The sequence below is a fragment of the Chiloscyllium punctatum genome, chromosome 4 (assembly GCF_047496795.1).
Source record: "Chiloscyllium punctatum isolate Juve2018m chromosome 4, sChiPun1.3, whole genome shotgun sequence".
NCBI lineage: Eukaryota > Metazoa > Chordata > Chondrichthyes > Orectolobiformes > Hemiscylliidae > Chiloscyllium > Chiloscyllium punctatum.
Window position 1 is genome coordinate 18,419,017 of NC_092742.1, and position 24,086 is coordinate 18,443,102.

Sequence of the window (24,086 nt, forward strand, 5' to 3'; positions counted from 1 at the left end):
GTCCAGGTGGATGCAGTGTGTTGGAGGTGGGCGAAGGGGTCCTCGGAAGGTGGGCGGGAATCCTGATTGTGAAAGTAAGCTCGGAGGCAGAGGCGACGGAAGAATTTTTCGATGTCACGGAGTGTATTAAATTCATTGATGCGTGGACGGAGGGTGATGAAGGTGAGTCCTTTGCTGAGGACTGATCGTTCGTCCTCAGTGAGGGGGAGGTCAGGGGGGATGGTGAAAACTCGGCAGGGCTGGGAGCTGGGATCTGGTGTGGGTGTAGAGCTGGGAGTGGGGGCAGAACCTGTAACTGGAGTGGGTATGATGGTGGGGGGAATGGGGGTGGAGTCATGAGCAGGGGTCCCCTCGGGGTCTGGGGGGTGGGGATAGTGACAGTGAGGTCTGTGGGGGGCATGTCAGCAGAATGCAGGTGAGTGGCGCTGGTGAGGGCGGAAGTGGCGGTGACCACGGCAGTAGGGGTGGCGGAAGTCACTGGGCATGTGGCATCAGCGATGATGTGAAGGGCAGAAGTGATGTCACGTGTGTTGCATGAGGAATTGTGAGGGGTGGAAGTGGTAGTGGGAGTGGCCATGATGGGGGCGCAAGTGACATCATCAATCAGCATGGGGGTGGCATCAGCCGCATGGCTAATGGCGTCTGAGTAGATTCTGAGGCCAGGGGAATCTTCTGGAATGTTTGAGGAATGCTGGTTATGGAGGTGGGTAGATAAAAGTTTGTTGTACTTACAGTTTTTGATGTTTGAGATGGAATTGAAATACTGTTTGTTGAGAGTATGAATTCTCCTGAGGATGTAGTACAGAGTGGGTCCTTTTCAATTCTGAGAGTGTAGCCCTCAGACGAGGCAGGGCTGACTGTAGAGAGGTTAGGTGCTGGCACATTGCTGCAAACGTAGAGTGGAGGATCTTGAAGGAGTGCAAGCTGGCTAGTCCAGTTCTGTTTCTTTTTAATTGTAACCATTTAAATTGTGGACAGTGGGATTTCAGTGATGGTAATACAAATGGGGGTGACAAGTTCTGGAGCACAAGTCTTCAGTAAATTCGCTGGAATATTTCAAGGTCCACTAATTTTGCAATATCCTGTATCTTCAGCTATTTTTGATATTATATGGAGTGAATCAAATTGACTGAAGACTGGTATGTGATGCTGAGGACCACCAAAGAAGGGTGAAATGGATTGTCCACTTTGCACTTCTGGCTGAAGATTGTTGCAGATGCTTCAGCCATATATTTTTCATTGATGTATTGGACTCCCCCATCCTTGTTGTTTAATTATCCAATTCACAACTGGATGAACTGAGGTCTGACTACTAGTTGTGGAATTGCATGGCCCTTAGAATTGTTGGTCACTCGCTGTTTATGTCATTTGACATGCAAGTATTCCAGTGTTGTGACTTAACCTCGTGTTTAGGTATACCTAATGTTAATCCTGGCAAAGCATCCTGCACTTTTCATTGAACTGGTGTTGATCCCTTGGCTTGATGGTAATGTGCGATATGCCAGCCATGAGGTTGCAGATTATATTGGAGCACAAGTCTGTTGATGCCAATGGTCAGAAAAAGTGAGGAATGCAGATGCTGGAGATCAGCTCCTCGGATGCTATCTGACCTGCTGTGCTTTTCCAGCACCACCCTCTTGACTCTGATGCCAGTGCTGAGTTGTTAGATCTGTTCAAATCCTATCCCATTTTGCACAATGGTAGTGCCTCACAACATGATGGAGGGTATCCTCAGTCTGAAGAAGGGACTGTGTCTCCATAAGAACTTTGCAGTGGTCACCTCTACTAAAATTGTCATTGAGAGAAGCATTTGCAGCAGGCAGATTGGTGGGATGAGGTCCAATATGTTTTTTCCTATGGTTCCTTCACCATTTCCCCTTGATCCAATCCAGCAGCTATGTCCTTTAAGAGTCAACCAGGTCAGTTTGTCATGATGCTAATGAGCCAATCTTAGTCATGGATGCTGAAATCCCCATACTAGAGTACATTCTGTATAGAGTCATAGAATCGTAGAGATGTACAGCACGGAAACAGACCCTTCGGTCCAATCCGTCCATGCTGACCGGATATTAGATTACTTACAGTGTGGAAACAGGCCCTTCGGTTCAACAAGTCCACACCGCCCCGATGAAGCGCAACCCACCCACACCCCTACATTTATCTCTTACCTAACACTACGGGCAATTTAGCATGGCCAATTCACCCGACCTGCACATCTTTGGACTGTGGGAGGAAACCGGAGCACCCGGAGGAAACCCACGCAGACACGGGGAGAACGTGCAAACTCCATACAGTCAGTCACCTGAGGCAGGATTTGAACCCGGGTCTCTGGCGCTGTGAAGCAGCAGTGCTAACCACTGTGCCACCGTGCCGCCCAACTGTGCCACCGTGCCGCCCATAAGAGAGTTGCCAACTCTTTGAATGGCTTTGGCGCCTTCAGCAATTGAAGATTAATTTTCCGTATGCTGCTGCTTGGTGCATGACTAGATTAGAGTAGGTTCCCAACAGTGTGGAAACAGGCCCTTCAGCCCAACAAGTCCATACCGAGCCTCCGAAGAGCAACCCACCCAGACCCATTCCCCTCCATTTACCCCTGACTAATGCACCTAATACCACAGGCAATTTAGAATGGCCAATTCACCTGACCTGCACACCTTTGGACATATCCCAACGCAATCTAGTCCACTTGCCAGCACCCGGCCCATATCCCTCCAAACCCTTCCTATTCATATACCCATCCAAATGCCTTTTAAATGTTGCATTTGTACTAGCCTCCACCACTTCCTCTGGCAGCTCATTCCATACACGTACGACCCTCTGCATGTGTAAGTTGCCCCTTAGGTCTCTTTTATATCTTTCCCCTCTCACCTAAACCTATGCCCTTTAGTTCTGGATTTCCCCACCCCAGGGAAAAGACTTTATCTATTTATCCTATCCATGCCCCTCATAATTCTGTAAACCTCTATAAGGTCACCCCTCAGCCTCCGACATTCCAGGGAAAACAGCCCCAGCCTGTTCAGCCTCTCCCTGTAGCTCAAATCCTCCAACCCTGGCAACATCCTTGTTAATCTTTTCTGAACCCTTTCAAGTTTCACAACATCTGTCCGCTAGGAAGGAGACCAGATTTGCACGCAATATTCCAACAGTGGCCTAACTAATGTCCTGTACAGCCGCAACATGACCTCCCAACTCCTGTACTCAATACTCTGACCAATAAAGGAAAGCATATCAAACGCCTTCTTCACTATCCTACCTACCTGTGACTCCACTTTCAAGGGGCTATGAACCTGCACTCCAAGGTCTCTTTGTTCAGCAACACTCCCTAGGACCTTACGATTAAGTGTATAAGTCCTGCTAAGACTTGCTTTCCCAAAATGCAGCACCTCGCATTTATCTGAATTAAACTCCATCTGCCACTTCTCAGCCCATTGGCCCATCTGGTCCAGATCCTGTTGTAATCTGTGGTAACCCTCTTCGCTGTCCACTTCACCTCCAATTTTGGTGTCATCTGCAAACTTTCTAACTGTACCTCTTATGCTCACATCCAAATGAAATCAGGGATATTATCAGATACAAAGATATATAAAATTGCCAGAACAAAATAACAAGCCAGAGGTTTAGGAATATTTTAGACTTTCACAAAAGAGAACAAAATGTTTGATCAAGAAGCTGAAGATAGAATAACATGGTAAAATTGCAGGGATCATAGAAACAGATTGCAAAATCTTCTATGAATATGTGGAAAGAAAAATATTATTAAAGTCAATTACAGTCAATTCTAGATCTATTATGAAAGACATGATAAAAGAACATTTGGAAAGTAGTAATGAGATTGGACAAAGCCAACATGGATTTATGAAAGATTTATGAAATGCTTAATAAATCCACTGGAGGTTTTTCAGAATGTAACCAGGGTATATTTTGATCTTCAGAATGCTTTTAATAAGGTATTTCCTAAGAAGTTAATGGGTAATATATTGGTATACATTGAGAATTGGTTGACAGACAGGAAATAGAGAGTGAGAATAAATGGGTAGTAGACAGTGACTAATCGGGGACGACAACAACCAGTGTTTGGGCCCCATCTATTCATGATGTACGCAAATGCCACCAAATAGAACATTTCCAAGTTTCAAAACCTGGGTGACATTTTGAGTTGTGAGGAGGGTACAAGGAGGCTTCAGGGTGATTTAGGCAAGTTGAGTGAATGGAAAAATTCATGGCAGAAGCAGCACATTGTAGATAAATGTGAAGTTATACACTTCAGAGTGAAAAACAGAAACAAAGAATATTAATTAAATTGCGAAATTGGGAAATGTGAATATACAAAGGGAACTAATGGTTTTTCTATACCAGTCAATTAACATAGACAGTTAGGAGGCTGAAAGAACACAGCAAACCATGCAGCATCAGGAGGTACAGAAGTCGACGTTTCGAGTGTAACCCTTCTTCAAGACACCCTTCTTCAGGACCTGAAGAAGGGTTATACCTGAAACGTCGACTTCTGTACCTCCTCTTGCTGCCTGGCTTGCTGTGTTCTTCCAACCTCCTGCCTGTCTACTTTGGATTCCGGCATCTGCAGTTTTTTTTTTGTCTCTAATTAAAGTCGACAGACAAGTGCAACAAACAATTAGGAAGGCAAATTGTATCTTGGCTGCAATTGCAAGAGGATTTGCATTCAGAAGTAAAGATGTTTCACTGCAATTAAATAGGGCCTTGATGAAACTATATCTGGCATATTGCATGCAGTTTCGGTCTCCCTGACTAAGAAAGGATATATTTGCCATAAATAGAGTGCATTAAAAGTGCACTAGGCTGATACCTGTGATAGAAGAACTGTTTGAGATTGGTTGGACTCGGTGTGTTTTCATTTGAATTTAGAAGGATGAAAGCAGATTTGATTAAAACATAAAATTCTTGCAGAGCTGAATGGACTAGATGCAGGGAGGATGTTTCTTCTAGTTGGAGATACATGGTCAGGATATGCAATAGGTGGCTCAGTAGTTAGCACTGCTAGTTCACAGCACTAGGGAACTGGGTTCGATTCCAGCCTTGGGTGGCTGTCTGTGTGGAATTTGTATGTTCTCCCTACGTCTGCATGGGTTTCCTCCCACAATTCAAAGATGTGCAGGTTAGGTGAACTGGTCAAGCTAAATTGTTCCACAGTGTTCATGGATATGTAGGTTACGTGCATTAGTCAGGGTAAAAGTAGAGGAATGGGTCTGTTGGGTTACTCTTCAGAGGGTTGGTGTGGACCTGTTGGGCTGAAGGGTGTGTTTCCACACTGTAGAGATCCTATCTATTTAGGACTGAGATATAGAAAGGTTTCTTCACTTGAAGGGTAGTGAAGCTGTGGAATTTTCTACCACAGAAAGCTGTGGAGGTCATGTCATTGTATATATTCAAGAAACAAATAGTTAATTTTTCAGATTTTAAAGGCATCAAGGGGTATTGGGCGAAATTGGGAATATAGCATTGAGATTGAGGATCACCATGATCATACTGAATGGGAGTGCAGGCTTGAATCGATTAATGGCCTACTATTGTGCCTGGTTTCTGTGTTTCTATACTGCAGGTCAAGTTAAAGTCTCTATGTACTCACAATTGTCATGAAATTGTAAAACATTACCTTAAAAAAGTAGTGAAAAACACTTTCTTCCATTCCATAAACAAGCCCAGAAGCAACAACAAATGTAGTAAATCTGCGCTTCTTCTAAAATAAAAGATATAGAAAATATTTTCTTCACAATCAAATCAATGCACCATTGATAGTCAGTCATTAATGAAATTATATATATTACTATATAAAACAGACTTTTACAATCATTGACCACATGGAAGAATGACAAGAAACCTTATTGAAACAAAAGATTCTTAAAAGACTTGACAGGGAAAATGCAGAAAGGTTCTTTCCTCTTGAGGGAGAGTCTAGGACCAAAGGGCATAATTTCAGAATACAGGGTTGCACATTTACAACAGTAATGAGGAGCAATTTCAACTCTCAGATGGTTGTGAGTCTGTGGAATTCTTTACCACAGAGGGCCACAGAAGTTGACTCATTAAGCATATGCAAGGTTGGCATAGTTTTTTTTAATCAGCAAGGGAATCAGGGTTACGGAGAAAAGGCAGGAAAGCAGAGTTGTGGATTATCAGATCATCCATGATCTCATTGAATGGTGGAGAAGACTCAATGACTGAATAGTCTATTTCTGTTCCTATGTCTGTGGTAACTTTGCTAACAACCTTTAGCTGAAAAAAATGGTAACAAATACCAAACTAAATAAATTTCAAACCTTTTACAGACAGCATCAAGATCAACTTAAAATATAATGTCCCAATCATTAATACTGGGCAATTTTTTGATGGGCCTCGCACTGTTGAGGTTTCACAAACACCTTCCACCCTGACCTCAAGTTCACCTGGACCATTTCGGACACCTTTCTCCTCTTCCTGGACCTCTCCATCTTCAGTTCCAGTAGTCGACTGAACACAGACATCTACTTCAAACCCACCAACTCCCACAATGACCTGGACTATACCTCCTCCTACTCCCGCGCCTGTAAAAAAAGCTCTCCCCTACTCCCAATTCCTCCTCCTCCACTGTATCTGTTTCCAGGAAGAGCAATTCCACTCCAAAACATGCCACATGACTTCCTGTTTCAAGAACCGCAATTTCCCCTCCCACATGGTCACCAATGCCCTCCAGCGCATCTCTTTCACTTCCCGCGTGTCTGCCCTTGAACCCCACCCCTCCAATTGCAACAAGGATAGAACCTCACTGGTCCTCACCTTCTACCCTACCAATCCCTGGATACAGCATATCATTCTCCGCCATTTCTGCCGCCTTCAGTCAGACCCCACCATCACAGGTATATTTCCCTCTCCACGCCTATCTGCAATCCGCAAAGACCATTCCCTCCATGACTCCCTCATTAGGTCCACACCCCCACCAACCTACCCTCCACTCCCAGCACCTTCCCTTGCCACCCCAAGAAGTCCACACCCCAACCAATCTACCCTCCACTCCTGACACCTTCCCTTGCCACAAGAGGTGTAAAGCCTGTGTCCACACCTCCCCCCGTCACCTGCATCAAAAGCTCCAAAGGATCTTTCCACATCCAGTAGAGATTTTCCTGCACATCTAAACACCTCATCTATTGTCTCCAGTGCTCTTGATGTGGTGTCTTGTACATTGACGAGACAGGACACAAACTTGTAGAGTGTTTCAGAGAACTCTCTGGGGCATACGCACCAAACAACCCCACCTCCCTATGGCTGGCCACTTCAACTTCCCCTTCCACTCTGCCGACGACATGCAATTCTTGGGCTTCCTCTACCGCCAAATGCTAGCCACCCGATGCTAGGAGGAAGAATGACTCATCTTCCACCTTGGGACCCTTCAACCACATGGCATCAACATTGATTTCACCAGTTTCCTCATCTCCTCTTCCTCTACCTCATCCCAGATCCAACCCTCCAAATCGGCACTGCCCTCTTGAACTGCCCCAGCTGTCCATCTTCCTTCCCACTCATCCACTCCACCCTCCACTCCAACCTATCACCATCAACCCCCACCTGCATCTACCTATCGCTTTCCCAGCTACCTTTCCCCCAGCCCCATTCCCCCACCCCTGCTCTGTCAGCCCACTTCCCAACCCCTTAACTTCCTGATGAAGGGCTTATGCCCAAAACATTGACTCTCCTCTTCCTCAGATGCTGCCTGACCTGCTGTGCTTTTCCAACATCACACTTTTCAACTGACACTGTTTACCCTCAAGCTCCAACCGAATGCTTGCAAAGGCAACCAAGTCCTATCCTCACACTCTTGTCACTCCTGTCCTGTTTCATCCTTTCTCATTCATACACCATTTCCATCTTGCTGTGAATGCCAATATACTCTGTAATTTTTCCCTCCTTCAGGGTGTGACCTCCAGTTGGCACTGGAGTAGCTGAGTTCTTTTAACCATACAGGGAAATCCCAAGCATGGACATTGTTCCACAATCACTTCCCCCATCAAAAAGAATAATGTTGCCTTGTTCCATATTTATACTCTTTATATTAACTTTCCTGATCAGTAGAAAGGATCTATATGATAACTTGATGTTCTTACTAGCCACATTAAGGATATAGTAACAGAAAAGGTAATTAGACTAATGAACTCCATTTTAATTTCAACTTATCTCCCTTGGTTTCCTAACCATTAATACCCTGAATAAAAACACATGAATCTCAGATTTTTAAGTTTCCAATTGGTCCTAGCCTCAATTGCTTGCTGGGGAGAAACATGGCATTGTGGATCAACTGGCCATCATCAAACTACTTATTTTTATTTTGGAAAATTTTTATGTTGGATTCTATAGCACCACGCTGAACCACAATGCCAACTGTGTGCTCAGGGAACAAGCTGATAAACTACCCTGTAAAAACCATTACATATCAATGCTAAACAATGAAGTCATTCTTAATGTATTTCACTTCTTTCTTGACAACAAAAGGCTGATGTAATGTGAAAGAATGCATTAAAAGCAGAAACAACATTCTTCAATATGATTCACTGTAATTTTCTCTTACATCCTCTGAAAATAAAGTTTGTCAATGTTGATTAAAAAAATTAAAAGCTAGTTGACATAGAACTTGTTTGAGTCACTCGTGATTTGGTGGATATAATGAAAAGGATGCAACTACACACACTAGAGGAATGATATGATTGCACTGGAAGGGGTGCAGAGGAGACTCACGTTGCATTTAATGGAACATTTCAGGTATGAAGAGAAGCAGATAAACTCGGTTCGATTTTATTGGATTAGTGAAGGTTCAGGGATATGGATACACAAGATATGGATATACATGATTATGAGAAGTATGGGGGTAAATAGAAAGTAGCTATTAATTGAAAGATCAAGAACAAGGGGATACAATTTTAAAATGAAAGGCAGGAGGTTTAGAGGGACTTTGAGGAAAAGAATTTTCACCTCAAGTTTAGTGATTGTAATGAGGTCAGCCATGTCGACCTCACAGAATATGAGTTCCCTGATTGGGACTATTTAGTTGGTCCAATCAGGGGGATCCCTGGCCAAACAGATAAAAACAGTGTCAAACATCCTGACAGACTGAGACCTGGTTCTGACGAGACTGCACCAGAGTCAAGGATTTTTTATGTGTAAACAATGGGTGACTTAATGATGGGATACTGGCCTCTGTGGAGTTATTTCACAGAGGGGATATTCGAATGAACTGCCTGGCAGCATGGTTGAAGTGAGTAAACTCACAAATTTTAAAAAGTACTTGGATGAACACTTGAAGTGTCATAACATTCAAGGCTATGGATCTAGTGAAGGAACATGGGACTGCTGTAGGTCCAGGTATATTTTTGGAGGTTCAGATTTCCTGTGTGACTCTATGATTCTATATGAATTAGATGCAGGACGAAGGCCATCGGGTCTCTCTTTCTCACTCCACTATTCAATAAGATTATGGCTGATTGGATTGTAGCCTCAGATTTGCATTTCTAAATACCCCTGGTATTTCATCTCCTTGCTTAGCAAGAATTTACGTAATTCGGTTCTAAAGATGTTCAAAAATACACTGCTTCCACCAGTTTTTCAGGGAGAAAGTTTCAAAGATTCATGAAACCCTATACCCCAAGAGAGAAAAAAAGTCACCTTCTCTCTGTTTTAAATGGGTGATCCAAGATTATTAAATACTGAACCCATGTTCAGTGGACACATCCTAGTCCCATACGTGGACACATTCTTTTCACATCCACCCTGTCAAGACCCCTCAAGATCTTCTATATTTCAATCAAGCCACCTCTTACTCTTCTAAATTCCAGCAGGTATAAGCCAAGCCTCTCCAGCTTTTCCTCGTAGGACAGAATGCAACCCTCACTCCCCACCCCCATTACAGGTATTAATCTTGTAAACCTTCTCTGAACTGCCTCCATTGCATTAACATCCTTCTTTATAAGTGACCAATAATGTACACAATACTCTAGATGGGGTCTCCAGAGTCCTGCATACTTGAAGCATTTCCTCTCTACTTTTGTATTCAACTCCCCTCATGATAAATGAAAACAATCTATTAGTTTTCCTAAATACTTGCTTTTACTTGCATACAAACCTTTCTGATTGATGTATGAAGATACCCAGAACCCTCTGCATCTCAAAGCACTGCAATCTCTTTGGTAAACATCTTATGTCCTCTGCAAAACTTACTATCCCAGCTTTCTTTGTGTCATCAGTGAATTTGGACACCATATCTTCTGTCCTGTTTTCTAAAACATTTGCATAGATTGAAAATAGTTGAGATCCCGATAGCACACTATTTGTTGCATTTTCTTAAGCTGAGAAAGATCATTATGCTTACTCTCTGCCTTCTGTTAGCCAGCCAATTTTTCAAGCCATGCCAATACACTACCCCTACACATGAGCTTTGACTGACTTCCCATAAAAATGCCTTCTGGAAATGTAAGTACTCTACTTCCAATGTTTCTCTTTATCCACAGGATGAATTACCTCTTCAAATAACTCCAATAGATTGCCCTTTCATAAAACCTTGTTGACTCTGCCTGATTACCTTGAACTTATTTAAGTGATCTGCTGTAGCTTCTTTAATATTAGCTTCTAACATTTCCTTTATTACAGATGTTAATCTAACTGGCCTGTAACTTCCAGGTTTCTGTCTCATTTTCCAATCTGAATCAAGGGTGTTTTAGAAAATTAAAACCAATGTATCCACCAATGTTATCAAGTAATATATATAAGACCATAAGACCATAAGACATAGGAGTGGAAGTAAGGCCATTTGGCCCATCGTGTCCACTCCGCCATTCGATCATGGCTGCTGGGCACTTCAACTCCACTTCCCGCATTCTCCCCGTAGCCCTTAATTCCCCGAGACAACAAGAATCTATCAATCTCTGCCTTGAAGACATTTAGCTTCCCGGCCTCCACTGCACTCTGCGGCAATGAATTCCACAGGCCCACCACTCTCTGGCTGAAGAAATGTCTCCACATTTCTGTTCTGAATTTACCCCCTCTAATTCTAAGGCTGTGTCCACGGGTCCTAGTCTCCTCACCTAACGGAAACAATTTCCTAGCATCCACCCTCTCCAAGCCATGTATTATCTTGTACATCTCTATTAAGTCTCCCCTTAATCTTCTAAACTCCAATGAATACAATCCCAAGATCCTCAGCCATTCTTCATATGTTAGGCCTACCATTCCAGGGATCATCCATGTGAATCTCCGCTGGACATGTTCCAGTGCCAGTATGTCCTTCCTGAGGTGTGGGGACCAAAATTGGACACAGTACTCCAAATGGGGCCTAACCAGAGCTTTATAAAGTCTCAGTAGCACAATGGTGTTTTTATATTCCAACCCTCTTGAGATAAGTGACAACATCGCATTCGCTTTCTTAATCACAGACTCAACCTGCATGTTGACCTTTAGAGAATCCTAGACCAGCACTCCCAGATCCCTTTGTACTTTGGCTTTACGAATTTTCTCACCGTTTAGAAAGTAGTCTATGCTTTTATTCTTTTTGCCAAAGTGCAAGACCTCGCATTTGTTCACGTTGAATTCCATCAGCCATTTCCTGGACCACTCTCCCAAACTGTCTAGATCCTTCTGCAGCATCCCCACTTCCTCAGCACTACCTGCCTGTCCACCTAACTTCGTATCATCTGCAAACTTCGCTAGAATGCCCCCAGTCCCTTCATCCAGATCATTAATATATAATGCGAACAGCTGTGGCCCCAACACTGAACCCTGCGGGACACCGCTCGTCACCGGCTGCCATTCTGAAAAAGAACCTTTTATCCCAACTCTCTGCCTTCTGTCAGACAGCCAATCCTCAATCCATCCCAGTAGCTCACCTCGAACACCATGGGCCCTCACCTTGCTCAGCAGCCTCCCGTGTGGCACCTTATCAAAGGCCTTTTGGAAGTCTAGATAGACCACATCCACTGGGTTTCCCTGGTCTAACCTGGTCTATATGCACGATGGTATAATTTTCCCTCTCATAATGTTGCCAACTCATGTCATGCATGGTTGTATAGGTGTGGCAGTTTTCCTTTACCTTGTCCAAGGATCTAATCTAGAAACTTTAGTATTTGTACAAGTGTGTATTAATTGATTGATTGATTTACTGTTACGTGTTCTGTATTACAGTGAAAAGCTTTGTTTATGGGCAGGACAAGCAGATCATAGTAAGCAAGGATGTACAGATCAGAGGCTGTAAAAAGACTTAAGCAGAGACATAATTTAAGTTTAAAAGTATAGAATGATTATAAGAAGTTTTAGAGTTAGATCTGCTGTTGGGAGCTTGCAAGGAGTTGAACGGTGTCAGCACCATTGGAATGTAAACATTATTCTATATAGTGAGGCCTGAGTCAAAATACCTATTCAGTTCAGCTGCTTATTTCTTATTTTCCATTACTAATTATCCAGTCTCATTCCGAGAGCACCAATGCTCACTTAATTAACTCCTTTCTTCTTTAAATAGTTAGAGAAATTCTTACCATCTGTCTTTATATTTCTAACTAGTCATAGAGTCACAGAGATGTACAGCATGGAAACAGATCCATTGGTCCAACCCATCCATGCCAAGCAGATATCCCAACCCAATCTAGACCCACCTGCCAGCACCTGGCCCATATCCCTCCAAACCCTTCCTATTCATATACCCATCCAAATGCCTCTTAAATGTTGCAATTGTACCAGCCTCCACCACATCCTCTGGCAGCTCATTCCATACACGTACCACCCTCTGTGTGAAAAGGTTGCCCCTTAGGTCTCTTTTATATCTTTCCCCTCTCACCCCAAACGTATGCCCTCTATGTGTGGAGCCACAGAAAATGGGGTAGATACTAAATTAATATTTTGCATCAGTATTTACTGTGGAAAAGGATATGGAAGATATAGACTGTAGGGAAATAGATGGTGACATCTTGCAAAATGTCCAGATTACAGAGGAGGAAGTGCTGGATGTCTTGAAACGGTTAAAGGTGGATAAATCCCCAAGATCTGATCAGGTGGGAAGCTAGAGAAGTGATTGCTGGGCCTCTTGCTGAGATATTTGTATCATCGATAGTCACAGGTGAGGTGCTGGAAGACTGGAGGTTGGCAAACGTGGTGCCACTGTTTAAGAAGGGTGGTAAGGACAAGCCAGGGAACTATAGACCAGTGAGCCTGACCTTGGTGGTGGGCAAGTTGTTGGAGGGAATCCTGAGGCTTTAGGATGTACATGTATTTGGAAAGGCAAGGACTGATTAAGGATAGTCAACATGGCTTCGTGCGTGGGAAATCATGTCTCACAAACTTGATTGAGTTTTTTGATGAAGTAACAAAGAAGATTGATAAGGGCAGAGCAGGAGATGTGATCTATATGGACTTCAGTAAGGCGTTCGACAAGGTTCCCCATGGGAGACTGATTAGCAAGGTTAGATCTCATGGAACACAGGGAGAACTAGCCATTTGAATACAGAACTGGCTTAAAGGTAGAAGACAGAGGGTGGTGGTGGAGAGTTGTTTTTCAGACTGGAGGCCTGTGACCAGTAGAGTGCCACAAGGATCGGTGCTGGGCCCTCTACTTTTTGCCATTTACATAAATGATTTGGATGCGAGTATAAGAGGTACAGTTAGTAAGTTTGCAGATGACACCAAAATTGGAGGTGTAGTGGACAGTGAAGAGGGTTACCTCAGACTACAACAGGATCTGGAGCAGATGGGCCAATGGACTGAGAAGTGGCAGATGGAGTTTAATTCAGATAAATGTGAGGTGCTGCATTTTGGGAAAGCAAGTCTTAGCAGGACTTATAAACTTAATGGTAAGGTCGTAGGGAGTGTTGCTGAACAAAGAGACCTTGGAGTGCAGGTTCATAGCTCCTTGAAAGTGGAGTCGCAGGTAGATAGGATAGTGAAGAAGGTGTTTGGTATGCTTTCCTTTATTGGTCAGAGTATTGAGTACAGGAGTTGGGAGGTCATATTGTGGCTGTACAGGACATTGGTTAGGCCACTGTTGGAATATTGCATGCAATTCTGGTCTCCTTCCTATCAGAAAGATGTTGTGAAACTTGAAAGGGTTCAGAAAAGATTTACAAGGATGTTGCCAGGGTTGGAGGATCTGAGCTACAGGGTGTTCCCTCCTTAATTTTTGGTCATTCTTTTTTCTTATATTCTGTCCAAATTTCTAGCCTACCACTTATCTTTGGAAAATTATATGCTTTTACTTTTTGTTTGATGTCACAATCTTCATAGTCAACTACTGAATATAGTTCCATTTCTTTGGTTTTTTTAATTCATTGGGATATATTCTATGAAATATCCTCCAAAATGTTTGTCAATGCATCTCAATTGACTCATCATTTAACCTAATTTGTCAATTAATTTTAGCCAGCTCTGCTCTCATGCCCTCATAGTACCCCTTACTTAAATTTTTAAAAAATAGCCTTGGACCCATATTTATGTCGTGAGAGACTCATCCAAAATTAGGAACTAAACATATTTTAGAATTAGAATTCCTATAGAGTGGGCCAAAGGGCCTGTTTCCAACAAGTCCACACCAAACCCCTCCAAAGAGTAATCCAATCAGACCCATTTCCCTACCATATATTTACTTCAGACTAATGCACCTAACGTACACATCCCTGCACACTATGGGCAATTTAGCATGGCCAGTTCAGCTAACCTGCATAACTTTGGACTGTGGGAGGAAACCAGAGCACCCAGAGGAAACCCAGGCAGACACAGAGAGAATACACAAACTCCACGCAGTTACCTGAGGCTGGAATTGAACCTGGGTCCCTAGTGCTGTGAGGCAGCAGTACTAACCATTGAGCCACCGTGCCACCCAAGCTGCATTTCACTTAGTATTTCAAATCAAGTATGCAAACACAAAAACTAGCTATTTTGCCTAACTAACTATCCCTGAAATCAAACATGCTACATTTCTCAGGTACTCTGATGTTGCACATTTCATATTCTTGCCAACGTTCAGCTAAAGAAGGTTCTCCTAAATTCTCAACAACACTGTACAATTAAAGCTGCACACAGGAAGTTTACTTTTACTTTAAAGTTCAAGGTATCTTCTGTGATAACATACAGTTTTTCCAAGTTTGATAACTAGTTTCTCAAGGCTGAGGTGATCCTTAAAGTTTGGATGGGCCTTTCTTCTACGATACTCATCTTCTGTTAACACATCTTCCTGCAAAAAAAGGAGTTTATTTGAGTTTTTATGGCAATAAAACACATTACAACATCAAAAGCAAATGTAAAAATATACATCACCTTATCATTAAATGCAGAATGTATGTATCATGGAGAGTGTATAAGGCAGCAATTAAAGCATTCAGATTTTTTTCTCCAAATTTCCTTTCTCATTCAGGTGTCAACTCATGTCATACATGGCCCAAAAGGTGCAGTAGCTCTCCTTTATTTTGTTCAAGGAGCTAATCTTGATGCTTTAGCACTGCCAGTGAGAGTGTTTAGCTCCTCAAAGACTAATGGCTGAAACCAATCTCTCCTCACCAGAACATGGAGGTTTCCAATCAGTTCTGCCTCATTTAAGGACATAAATCTGATGAAACCCATCAAAAAATATGGGCCATATGATTTCCAAATGAGACTTATACACCAGGCCTGATGATATCGTTCAGTTACAGGAATACCTGAGTAACCATGACATTAGACTTTTCTTGGAAGAAATCAATCACTGTATCTCCTGATTTCAGTGATACTGCAATGAAGCAATATCTGGAGATCAACATGTTTCATAACTTTATGGTGCACTGATCTTGTCCCTTCCTCTAAGCCAGGAAGTCCGGGTTCATGGCCCACATGCTCCAGAGCTATATACAAACATCTCTGAACAGGTTGATTAAAGATATCTATAGCATAGCCTTATTGGTTGCATCTGCAAAGGAGTCACTAATCAAATCTGCAGTTTTGTTTAATCTGCCTTCAAAAAGCTCCAGGAAATCACAGAGTCCAGGCAAAAAAAAATTGAAAAGTGTGGCGCTGGAAAAACACAGCAGGTCAGGCAGCACAATGTTCCTGCTGAATTACTTGCATTTGAAGTCAGTTGGATGGTACTATGCAGGATTTACTCTGTATTAAATACTATAAATGCATGGCAGAGCAAGAAAATTTAAATGTACAATGCTTTCAAAAACTGGCCACACACAATTATAAATTTAGAAGGGAGCCTTTGTGCAGAGCTGTACAATCTTAAACTCAGACATCTGCAGCAATCAAGCAGCACAACTTCAAGGCTGTCTCTTCTTATGGAAGTAACAAAATTGTCCAAATTCAATGTAATTAACTAATACAGTACTGTCTCTACTTATATCTGTCATTTTTCCAATCTTTCTTTCTGAGGTTTGGGCCATATATGTCCTATTTGATTGGTCTACACTTATGGGAAAGGAACTGCAATGGCTTGCCATTGCATTTTGAAGGATAGCTCATCAGAAAAGTCTCCTACTCTTATCACCTGCCATCAGACATATTGGAAGGATTTATAATATGATAATGAACTCGAATTTCTGGTGTGGGGCTCAAACCGCAAGTTTCTGGTTCAGAGGTATGGATACTATTACTGTACCAAAAGTCCTTCTACTTCAACTTCAGAAGCAATGAAACAAGGAGTCAATAGCTGGGCTACAGCACCACTGCAGAGTGACATGATCTTGGGTTGTCTTTCTGTTCATGCATGCCTGGTATTTGCCATCCTCCTCAACCTTGAGCTTTAACACAGGCTTCTAATGTGTTGAGGTGGTTTTTAGAAATCTTCAAAGCATTTCAGAAATGTTGCAACCTCATTTTGCATGTGTTTTTAATGGTCCCCAGCCTTTTAAATTTCATCAGTGCACACATTGTATTTCCTGCACCCATACAAATCCTCAACTGGACCTAAATACAGAAAATCAAGTGCAAATTTAGGTACTTCCATGCAGATTTTTAAAATATTCTTATCATTAATGTCAAAACTATATCAATATTAGGAAATCTAGTAGAGGTATCATCACAAGTGCATGATGGCAATCAGTAGTTGGAATACTGGTGGCATTTTCCTTTCCCTTTTCAGGGGAACAAAACATAAATATGGCAAGCAGAGTAATACCTTTAGTTCTGTAAAATTTTGCAAACCGGCTCAGTTCATTTATTCTCAGTGTTAGAGCAATTTAGAAAAACACATTAGGGACATGACTACAACATGCTCAGCAAATACAGTGACTGATGGGGAATCACGATGGCAGTGTCAATCTGAAATTGTAATTTAGATTTTAAGCCAATTTCCTTTCAGGATTAATAAATGTAACATCACTAAGTTTATTGAGCAACTTGCACTTCAACTATATTTTCAATTGGCCACAGTTTGTTCAATCAATCAGCACATCTACAAAATTTTCAGGCAATTAAAATTAATGCACAAATCACTCATGATCAATGGGTTTTGTGTTCTGAACATTAGTTCCTTCTTAAATGTTAGTAAAACTCAACTGCAATAAATGCTTAATTTTGTAACAAAATTAAAAGACAGCTGCTATTCAAATTAATTTTATTAATAATTAAATAACAAATGTCAAAATATTTTGAAATTTTCTTACAGGATCGGTGGACTTGGTTTGTCCCCATGTCATTATTGTTGACAACAGAATGAATGTCTTTGAGCTTTCGAAATTTCCTATCTCTGAATGCAATGCTGTTAGGAAAGAAGAGAAAGGAAAATAAACACTACCCTTTCACATTTTTCATTGTTTATGTGGTTCAGAAAAAGCCAAGAAAATGTACAACATTTATTCAGAATTGTATTTTTTAATTTAATTGCAGAACACTGAGAGCTTGAAATGATTGATAACTTGATCAGTTTTCCCTCACTGTAAGAAAATCAGAAACTGCTGGAAAAACTCAGCAGGTCAGGCAACACCTGTGGAGAGAAAGTAGGGTTGAGCAGCGCAAAATGTGGTCTCTTCTACAGTGGGGAGATAAATCACAGGCTGGTCGGCTGCTTTGCAGAACACCTCCATTCTGTTTGCCTGTCAGTTCAACACACCACCATGCTCCCTGGCCAACATCTCTGTCTCGGGCTTGCTACGGTGTTCCAGAAAAGCTCAGCACAAAGTGGAAGAACAACATCTCATTTTCTATCCCCTGCAACCTTATGAACTCAATATCAAGTTCAATAATTTTAGGGCCTGAGCATCTTCTCTTATGTCCTTACCCCATATCTGCACTTCAGGCCTTGTTATTGAATGGGCTGTTACCACAAACAATCCATTTTCACCCACTAACGAACGCCATTAGCAGCAATATCCCAGGGTACTAAAAGAGATGGCAGGAGAAACATCTGTGGTAATTTTACAAAATTCGTTGGGATCTGGGCAGTTCCAGCAAATTGGAAAACAGCAAATGTGACATTTCTGTGTAAAAAGGGAGGTAGACAAAAGAGTTAGCTTAACTTCTGTAGTGGGGAAATGCTTGAATCTATTATCAAGAAAGAAATAGCAAGACATCTAGATAGTTGGGCAGACGGAGAATGGGTTCGCGAAGGGCAGGTTATGCCTGACTAGTATACTGGAATTTTATAAAAATGTTATAAGCATGGTGGACAATGGAGACCCAGTAGATGTAGTGTATCTAGATTTCCAAAAGGCATTTGGCAAGGTGCAGCACAAAAGGCTGCTGCATAAGATAAAGATCCATGACATTACAGGTTAACTAACAGGAAACAAAGAGTGGGGATCAATGAGTGCTTTTCTGGTTGGCGATTAGTGGCTAGTGGTGTGCCTCAGGGATCAATGTTGGGATAGCAATTATTCACAATTTATATAGATGATTTGGAGTTGGGGACCATGTATACTGTGTTAAGGTTTATGGATGACAGTAGGACAAGTGGTGGAACAAAGTGTGCAGAGGACTGTGAAACTTTGCAGAGGGTTATAGATACATTAAGTGAGTGGGCATAGGTCTGGCAGATGGAGTACAATGTCAATAAATGTCAAGTCATCCACTTCAGTGGGAATGACAGTAAAAAGGGCTATTATTTGAATAGTAAAAATTTGCAACATGCTGTTGTGCAGACACCTAAGTGTCCTTATGCATGAATCACAGAAGGTTGGTCTGCAGGTAATTAAGAAGGCAAATGGAATTTTGTCCTTCATTGTTAAAATGATTGAGTTTAAAAGCAGGAAGATTATGTTGCAGCTGTATGGGGTGCTGGTGAGGCCACACCTGGAGTACTGTATGTAGTTTTGGTCTCCTTACTTGAGAAAGGATACACTGGCACTAAAGGGCGTGCAGAGAAGGCTCACTAGATCGATTCTGCAGTTGAGGGGACTGATTTATGAAGAGAGACTGAGTAGATTACGATTATATTCATTGGAATTTAGAAGAATGAGGGGGGATCTTACAGAAATATATAAAATTATGAAGGGAATAGGAAAGATAGAAATTGCGGGGATGTTTCCACTGGTGTGTGAAACTATGACAAGAGGGCAGAGCCTCAAAATAACAAGGAGTAGATTTAGGACCGAACTGAGAAGGAATGTCTTCACCCAGTACGTTGTGAATCTGTGGAATTCAGTGCGCAGTGGTGCAACTGAGGCTACATTGTTGAATGTTCTTAAGGTAAAGATAGATAATTTTTTGAAGAGTAAAGGACTGGAGGGTTATATTGAGAGGATGGGAAAGTGGAGCTGAAGGCCATAAAAATATCAGCCATGATCTTGTTGAATGGCGAAGTGGGCTCGAAGAGCCAGGTGGCCTACTCCAGCTCCTATTTCTTATGTTCTTATGTACTATTCATTCTCCCAGGTTGACCTCTACCCATTCCTTTGTCTGTCCAACTATGATTTTTTCTCTCTCTCTCTCTATGCTCCATTTCCATCTATCTTTCCCCCTCCCCCACCTCTTCTCTTGCATATATCCCAATCTTTTCTTAACTACAGTCAATTCTGAAGAAGGGTCACTGGACCCAAAACATTAACTTTGCTTTCCACAACTGCTGCCTGACATGCTGAGTTTTTCCAACAATTTCTGACTTGGTTACTGATTTCCAGTATCCCACAGCTTTTCACTCTTTTATGCCTCCCCCTCTGTGCTATACTTCTGGTTAAGTTTACTTGGTATGCTTGACACCTTCCAGGACAAAGCACTCCACTTAGAATCATAGAGATGTACAACATGGAAACAGACCCTTCAGTCTAACTTATCCATGCCAATCAGATTTTCTACATTAATTTAGTCCCATTTGCCAGCATTTGGCCCTTGTCCCTCGAAACCCTTCCTGTTCATATACCCATCCAGAGACCTTTTAAATGTTGTAATTATAGCAGCCTCCACCACTTCCTCTGGCGGTTTATTCCATGCATGCACCACCCTCTGCATGAAAAGGTTGCACCTTACATCCCTGTTAAATGTTTCCCCTCTCACTTTAAACCTCTGCCCTCTAGTTTTGAGCTCTCCTACCCTGTGGAAAAGACCTTGACTATTCACCCCATCCATGCCTGCCATGATTTTATATATTTCTATGAGGTCACCCCTCAGCCTCCAAAGCGCCAGGGAAACTAGCCTCAACCTATTCGGCCCCTCCCTATAGCTTAAACCATTCAACACTGGCAACCTTCCTGTAAATCTTTTCTGAACCCTTTCAAGTTTCACAACATCTTTCCTATAGCAGTGAGACCAGAATTGAATGTATTTTTATAAAGGTGGCCTAACTAATGTCCTTTATGGCCACAACATGACGTCCCAACTCCTATACTCAATGCACTTTATTGGCATCCCATCTGCCGCCTTCAATATTTACTCTCTTCACTACTGATGCAAAGCACTACAAGATGCACTGCAGTAACTCACCGAGGCTCCTCTAACAGTACCTTCTAAACCCACAAATTTTACTCCTGGAAGAAAAAGAGTGGTAGACACATGGAACAGTACCACGTGGAAGCTCCCCTCCAAACAAAATACCGCCCAGAATTGGAATTATATCGCAGTCCTTCACTATAGTTAGTTCAGAAAGAGACCATAGGATAACAGAAAAGAAGTAAACCATGTCACCCATCAACTCTGCTCTGCCATTCAATGAGATCATGGCTGATCTGATCATCCTCAACTCCATATTTCGACCTTTTCCCCAGATGCCTTGATTCCCTGACTGATTAAAAATCTGTCTATCTCAGCCTAGAATATATTTAACAATCCAGCCTCTAAAGCTTCTGGCAGAAAATATTTCCACAGAATGACTACAGTCTGGGAGAAACAATTCCTCCTCATCTCTGTCCTAAATAAGTAACACCTTGCTCTGAAATTATGTTCGCTGGTCTCAGACATCCCCACAAGGGGAGATAACCTTGCAGCATCTTCCATGCAAACCTCCTGACAAATCTTGAGTGTGGTGCTGGAAAAGCACAGCAGGTCAGGCAGCACCCGAGGAGCAGGAGAATCGACGTTTTGAGCATAGGCCTTTCATCAGGAATGAGACTTATGGGTTGGGGCTGAGAGATAAATGGGAGGGGGGTGGAGTTTGGGGGAGGTAACTGGGAAAGTGAAAGGTGGATGAAGGTGAGGGAGAAGGGACAGGTCAGAGGGGGCAGTGATGGATGGATTCGGAGGGTAGTGCCGAGTTGGAGGTTTGGGACTGGGAACAATGTGGGGGTAGGGGAAATGAGGAAGTTGTTGAAATCCACATTTATCCCACATGGTTGCAGGGTCCCAAAGCGGAATATGAAGCGTTCCTCCTCCAGGCGTCAGATGGTAATGGTTTGGCAGTGGAGGAAACCCAGGACCTGCATATTCTTGTCGGAGTGGGAGGGGGAGTTGAAGTGTTCAGCCATGTGGTGATGGAGTTGGTGTGTCCGGGTGTCCCAGAGGTGTTCTCTGAAACTATCCACAAGAAGGCGTCCTGCCTCCCCGATATAGAGGAGACCACAGCAGGTGCAATAGATGCAGTAGATTACATTGGTAGAGGTGCAGGTGAATTTCTGACAGATGTGGAAGGATCCCTTGACGCCTTGGACAGAAGTGAGGGGAGTGGTGTGGGCACAGATTTTGCACTTCCTGCCGTGGCAGGGAAAGGTGCCAGGAGTTAGATGTGGGGTGGTGGTGGATGTGTCCTGATGAGGGAATTGCGGAGGGAATGGCCTTTTTGGAACATTGATGGGGTGGGGAGGGAAATATATCTCTGATGGTGGGGTCCTTTTGGAGGTGGAAGAAGTGGCAGAGGATGAAATATTGCATGCAGAGGTTGGTGGGGTGGAAGGTGGGGTTCTGTCCTTGTTGCACTGGGAGAGGTGGGATTCAAGGGCGGTGGTGCGTGAAGTGGAGGAGATGTGCCGGAGGGCTTCGTCAACCACGTGGGAAGGGAAGTTGCGATCGTGGAAGAATGTTTTTGGAAGATTTGAGGAAACCTTGGAGGGAAGTACATGAAAGTTTGTTTAGCTTATGTTCAGTGCATCTCCTCCACTCATGCACCACCGCCCTTGAATCCCACCCCTCCCAATGCAACGATAATCTCTGCAAATTTGGAATCAATCTGTTGAACCTTCTCTGGACTGCTTTAAATATGGGGATGAAAACTATTCACAAAATTCCAGGTATAGCATTTTTACAGCCTTGACCACTTTGGAGACTGCCATTAACAGCACTTCTGCTGATATAGACATTTTCTCCCTGGATGAATGTTCATGCTGCATGATTGCTTATGGATAATTCTGATTTTCAGTATTACTGAATTCTTGTCGCTAAGCAACAGCTATTTCATTTGTTCTCTTCTACTCTGTTTCTAAAGAACTGAACTATCCACTTCAAGGGTTTTAAAGACTTCATTCAAACACACATAAACAAAACAAATCCCTGGATATTCCTACACCATTAACACAGCACATCTGAAATGAAATTAAAAACCGTGTCTTGCTCATTCTTAATATTCACAATATAGAAATACAAACAAACTTATAGATCTTCTTCCAGGTTAGAACATAAATTCAGAAAAAAATAATATTACATATGAACCTTCATCACAACAATAAGTTTATACAGGTACCATAATGGGAAAAGAGTAACTAAAATTAGCCTCAGTCCTCCAGAGAGTAAGATTGAAGAATTGATGTTGGAAAACAGGGAAATGGCAGACATTAAACAGGTATTTTGTGTTAGTCCTCACTGTAGGAGATTTAGAAAACTTCCCAAAGTCACTTCAAAATTAAGAGGTAAATGGAACTTCAACTATCACCATGACCAGAGTCAAGGTCTTGGGTGTACTATTCGACCCAAAGGCTGACAAGTCCCCAGGAACAGATGATTTGCGTCCTAGGGTCTTAAAGTGGCTGTAGAAATAGAAGATGTACTGGTTATAATCTTCCAACATTCCTTAGATTCTGGAAAGTATCAGTATATTGGAAATGGCAAACATAATTTTTTTTTAAAGAAAGGAGAGAAACTAAAAGCATGGCATTATAGGACAATTAGTCTAATGTCTGTCATACAGAAATTGCTAGAATAAATTAAGTAAGTTTTAGCACAATACTAATGAAATCATAATCTAATCAGTCAGAGTCAACATTGTTTGGTGAAAAGAAAATCATATTTAACCAATTCATTACAATCTTTGAGTAAGTTAATGACTGAGGTGCATGAGAGGGAACCCATAGATGTGGGTTTCTTGGATTTACAAATGACATTTGTTAATGTGTTACAACAATGGCTATGATGTAAGAGAACATGGCATGGGGTTAACATAGTAGTATGGATAAGATGTCAGCTATCAGGAGCATAGAGTCATAGAGATGTACAGCATGGAAATATCCATCCATGCCGACCAGATACCCCAACCCAATTTAGTCCCACCTGTCAGCACCCGTCCCATATCCCTCCAAACCATCCCTATTCATATACCCATCCAAATACCTCTTAAATGTTACAATTGTACCAGCTTCCACCACTTCCTCTGGCAGCTCATTCCATACACGTACCACCCTCTGCATGAAAACGTTGCCCCTTAGGTCTCTTTTATATCTTTCCCCTCTCATCCTAAACCTATGCCCTCTCGTTCTGGACTCCCTGACCCCAGGGAAAAGACTTTGTCT

The 24,086-nt window shown here is 42.3% G+C and overlaps 1 protein-coding gene across 2 annotated transcripts in view; it reads right to left on the reverse strand.

The window, feature by feature from the left end:
* Nucleotides 1-24,086, reverse strand: part of ak7b (adenylate kinase 7b) — an 86,935-nt gene that overhangs the window by 49,853 nt on the left and 12,996 nt on the right. The window contains exons 4-6 of one of the 2 annotated variants that reach the window (XM_072567849.1): nt 17,610-17,704; nt 15,104-15,205; nt 5,630-5,713 (exon numbers count right to left, since the gene is read on the reverse strand). In XM_072567849.1, the coding sequence (XP_072423950.1) occupies nt 5,630-5,713; nt 15,104-15,205; nt 17,610-17,704 (281 nt within the window). The remainder of the gene's footprint in view (nt 1-5,629; nt 5,714-15,103; nt 15,206-17,609; nt 17,705-24,086) is intronic. The other variant, XM_072567850.1, reaches the window with a different exon arrangement.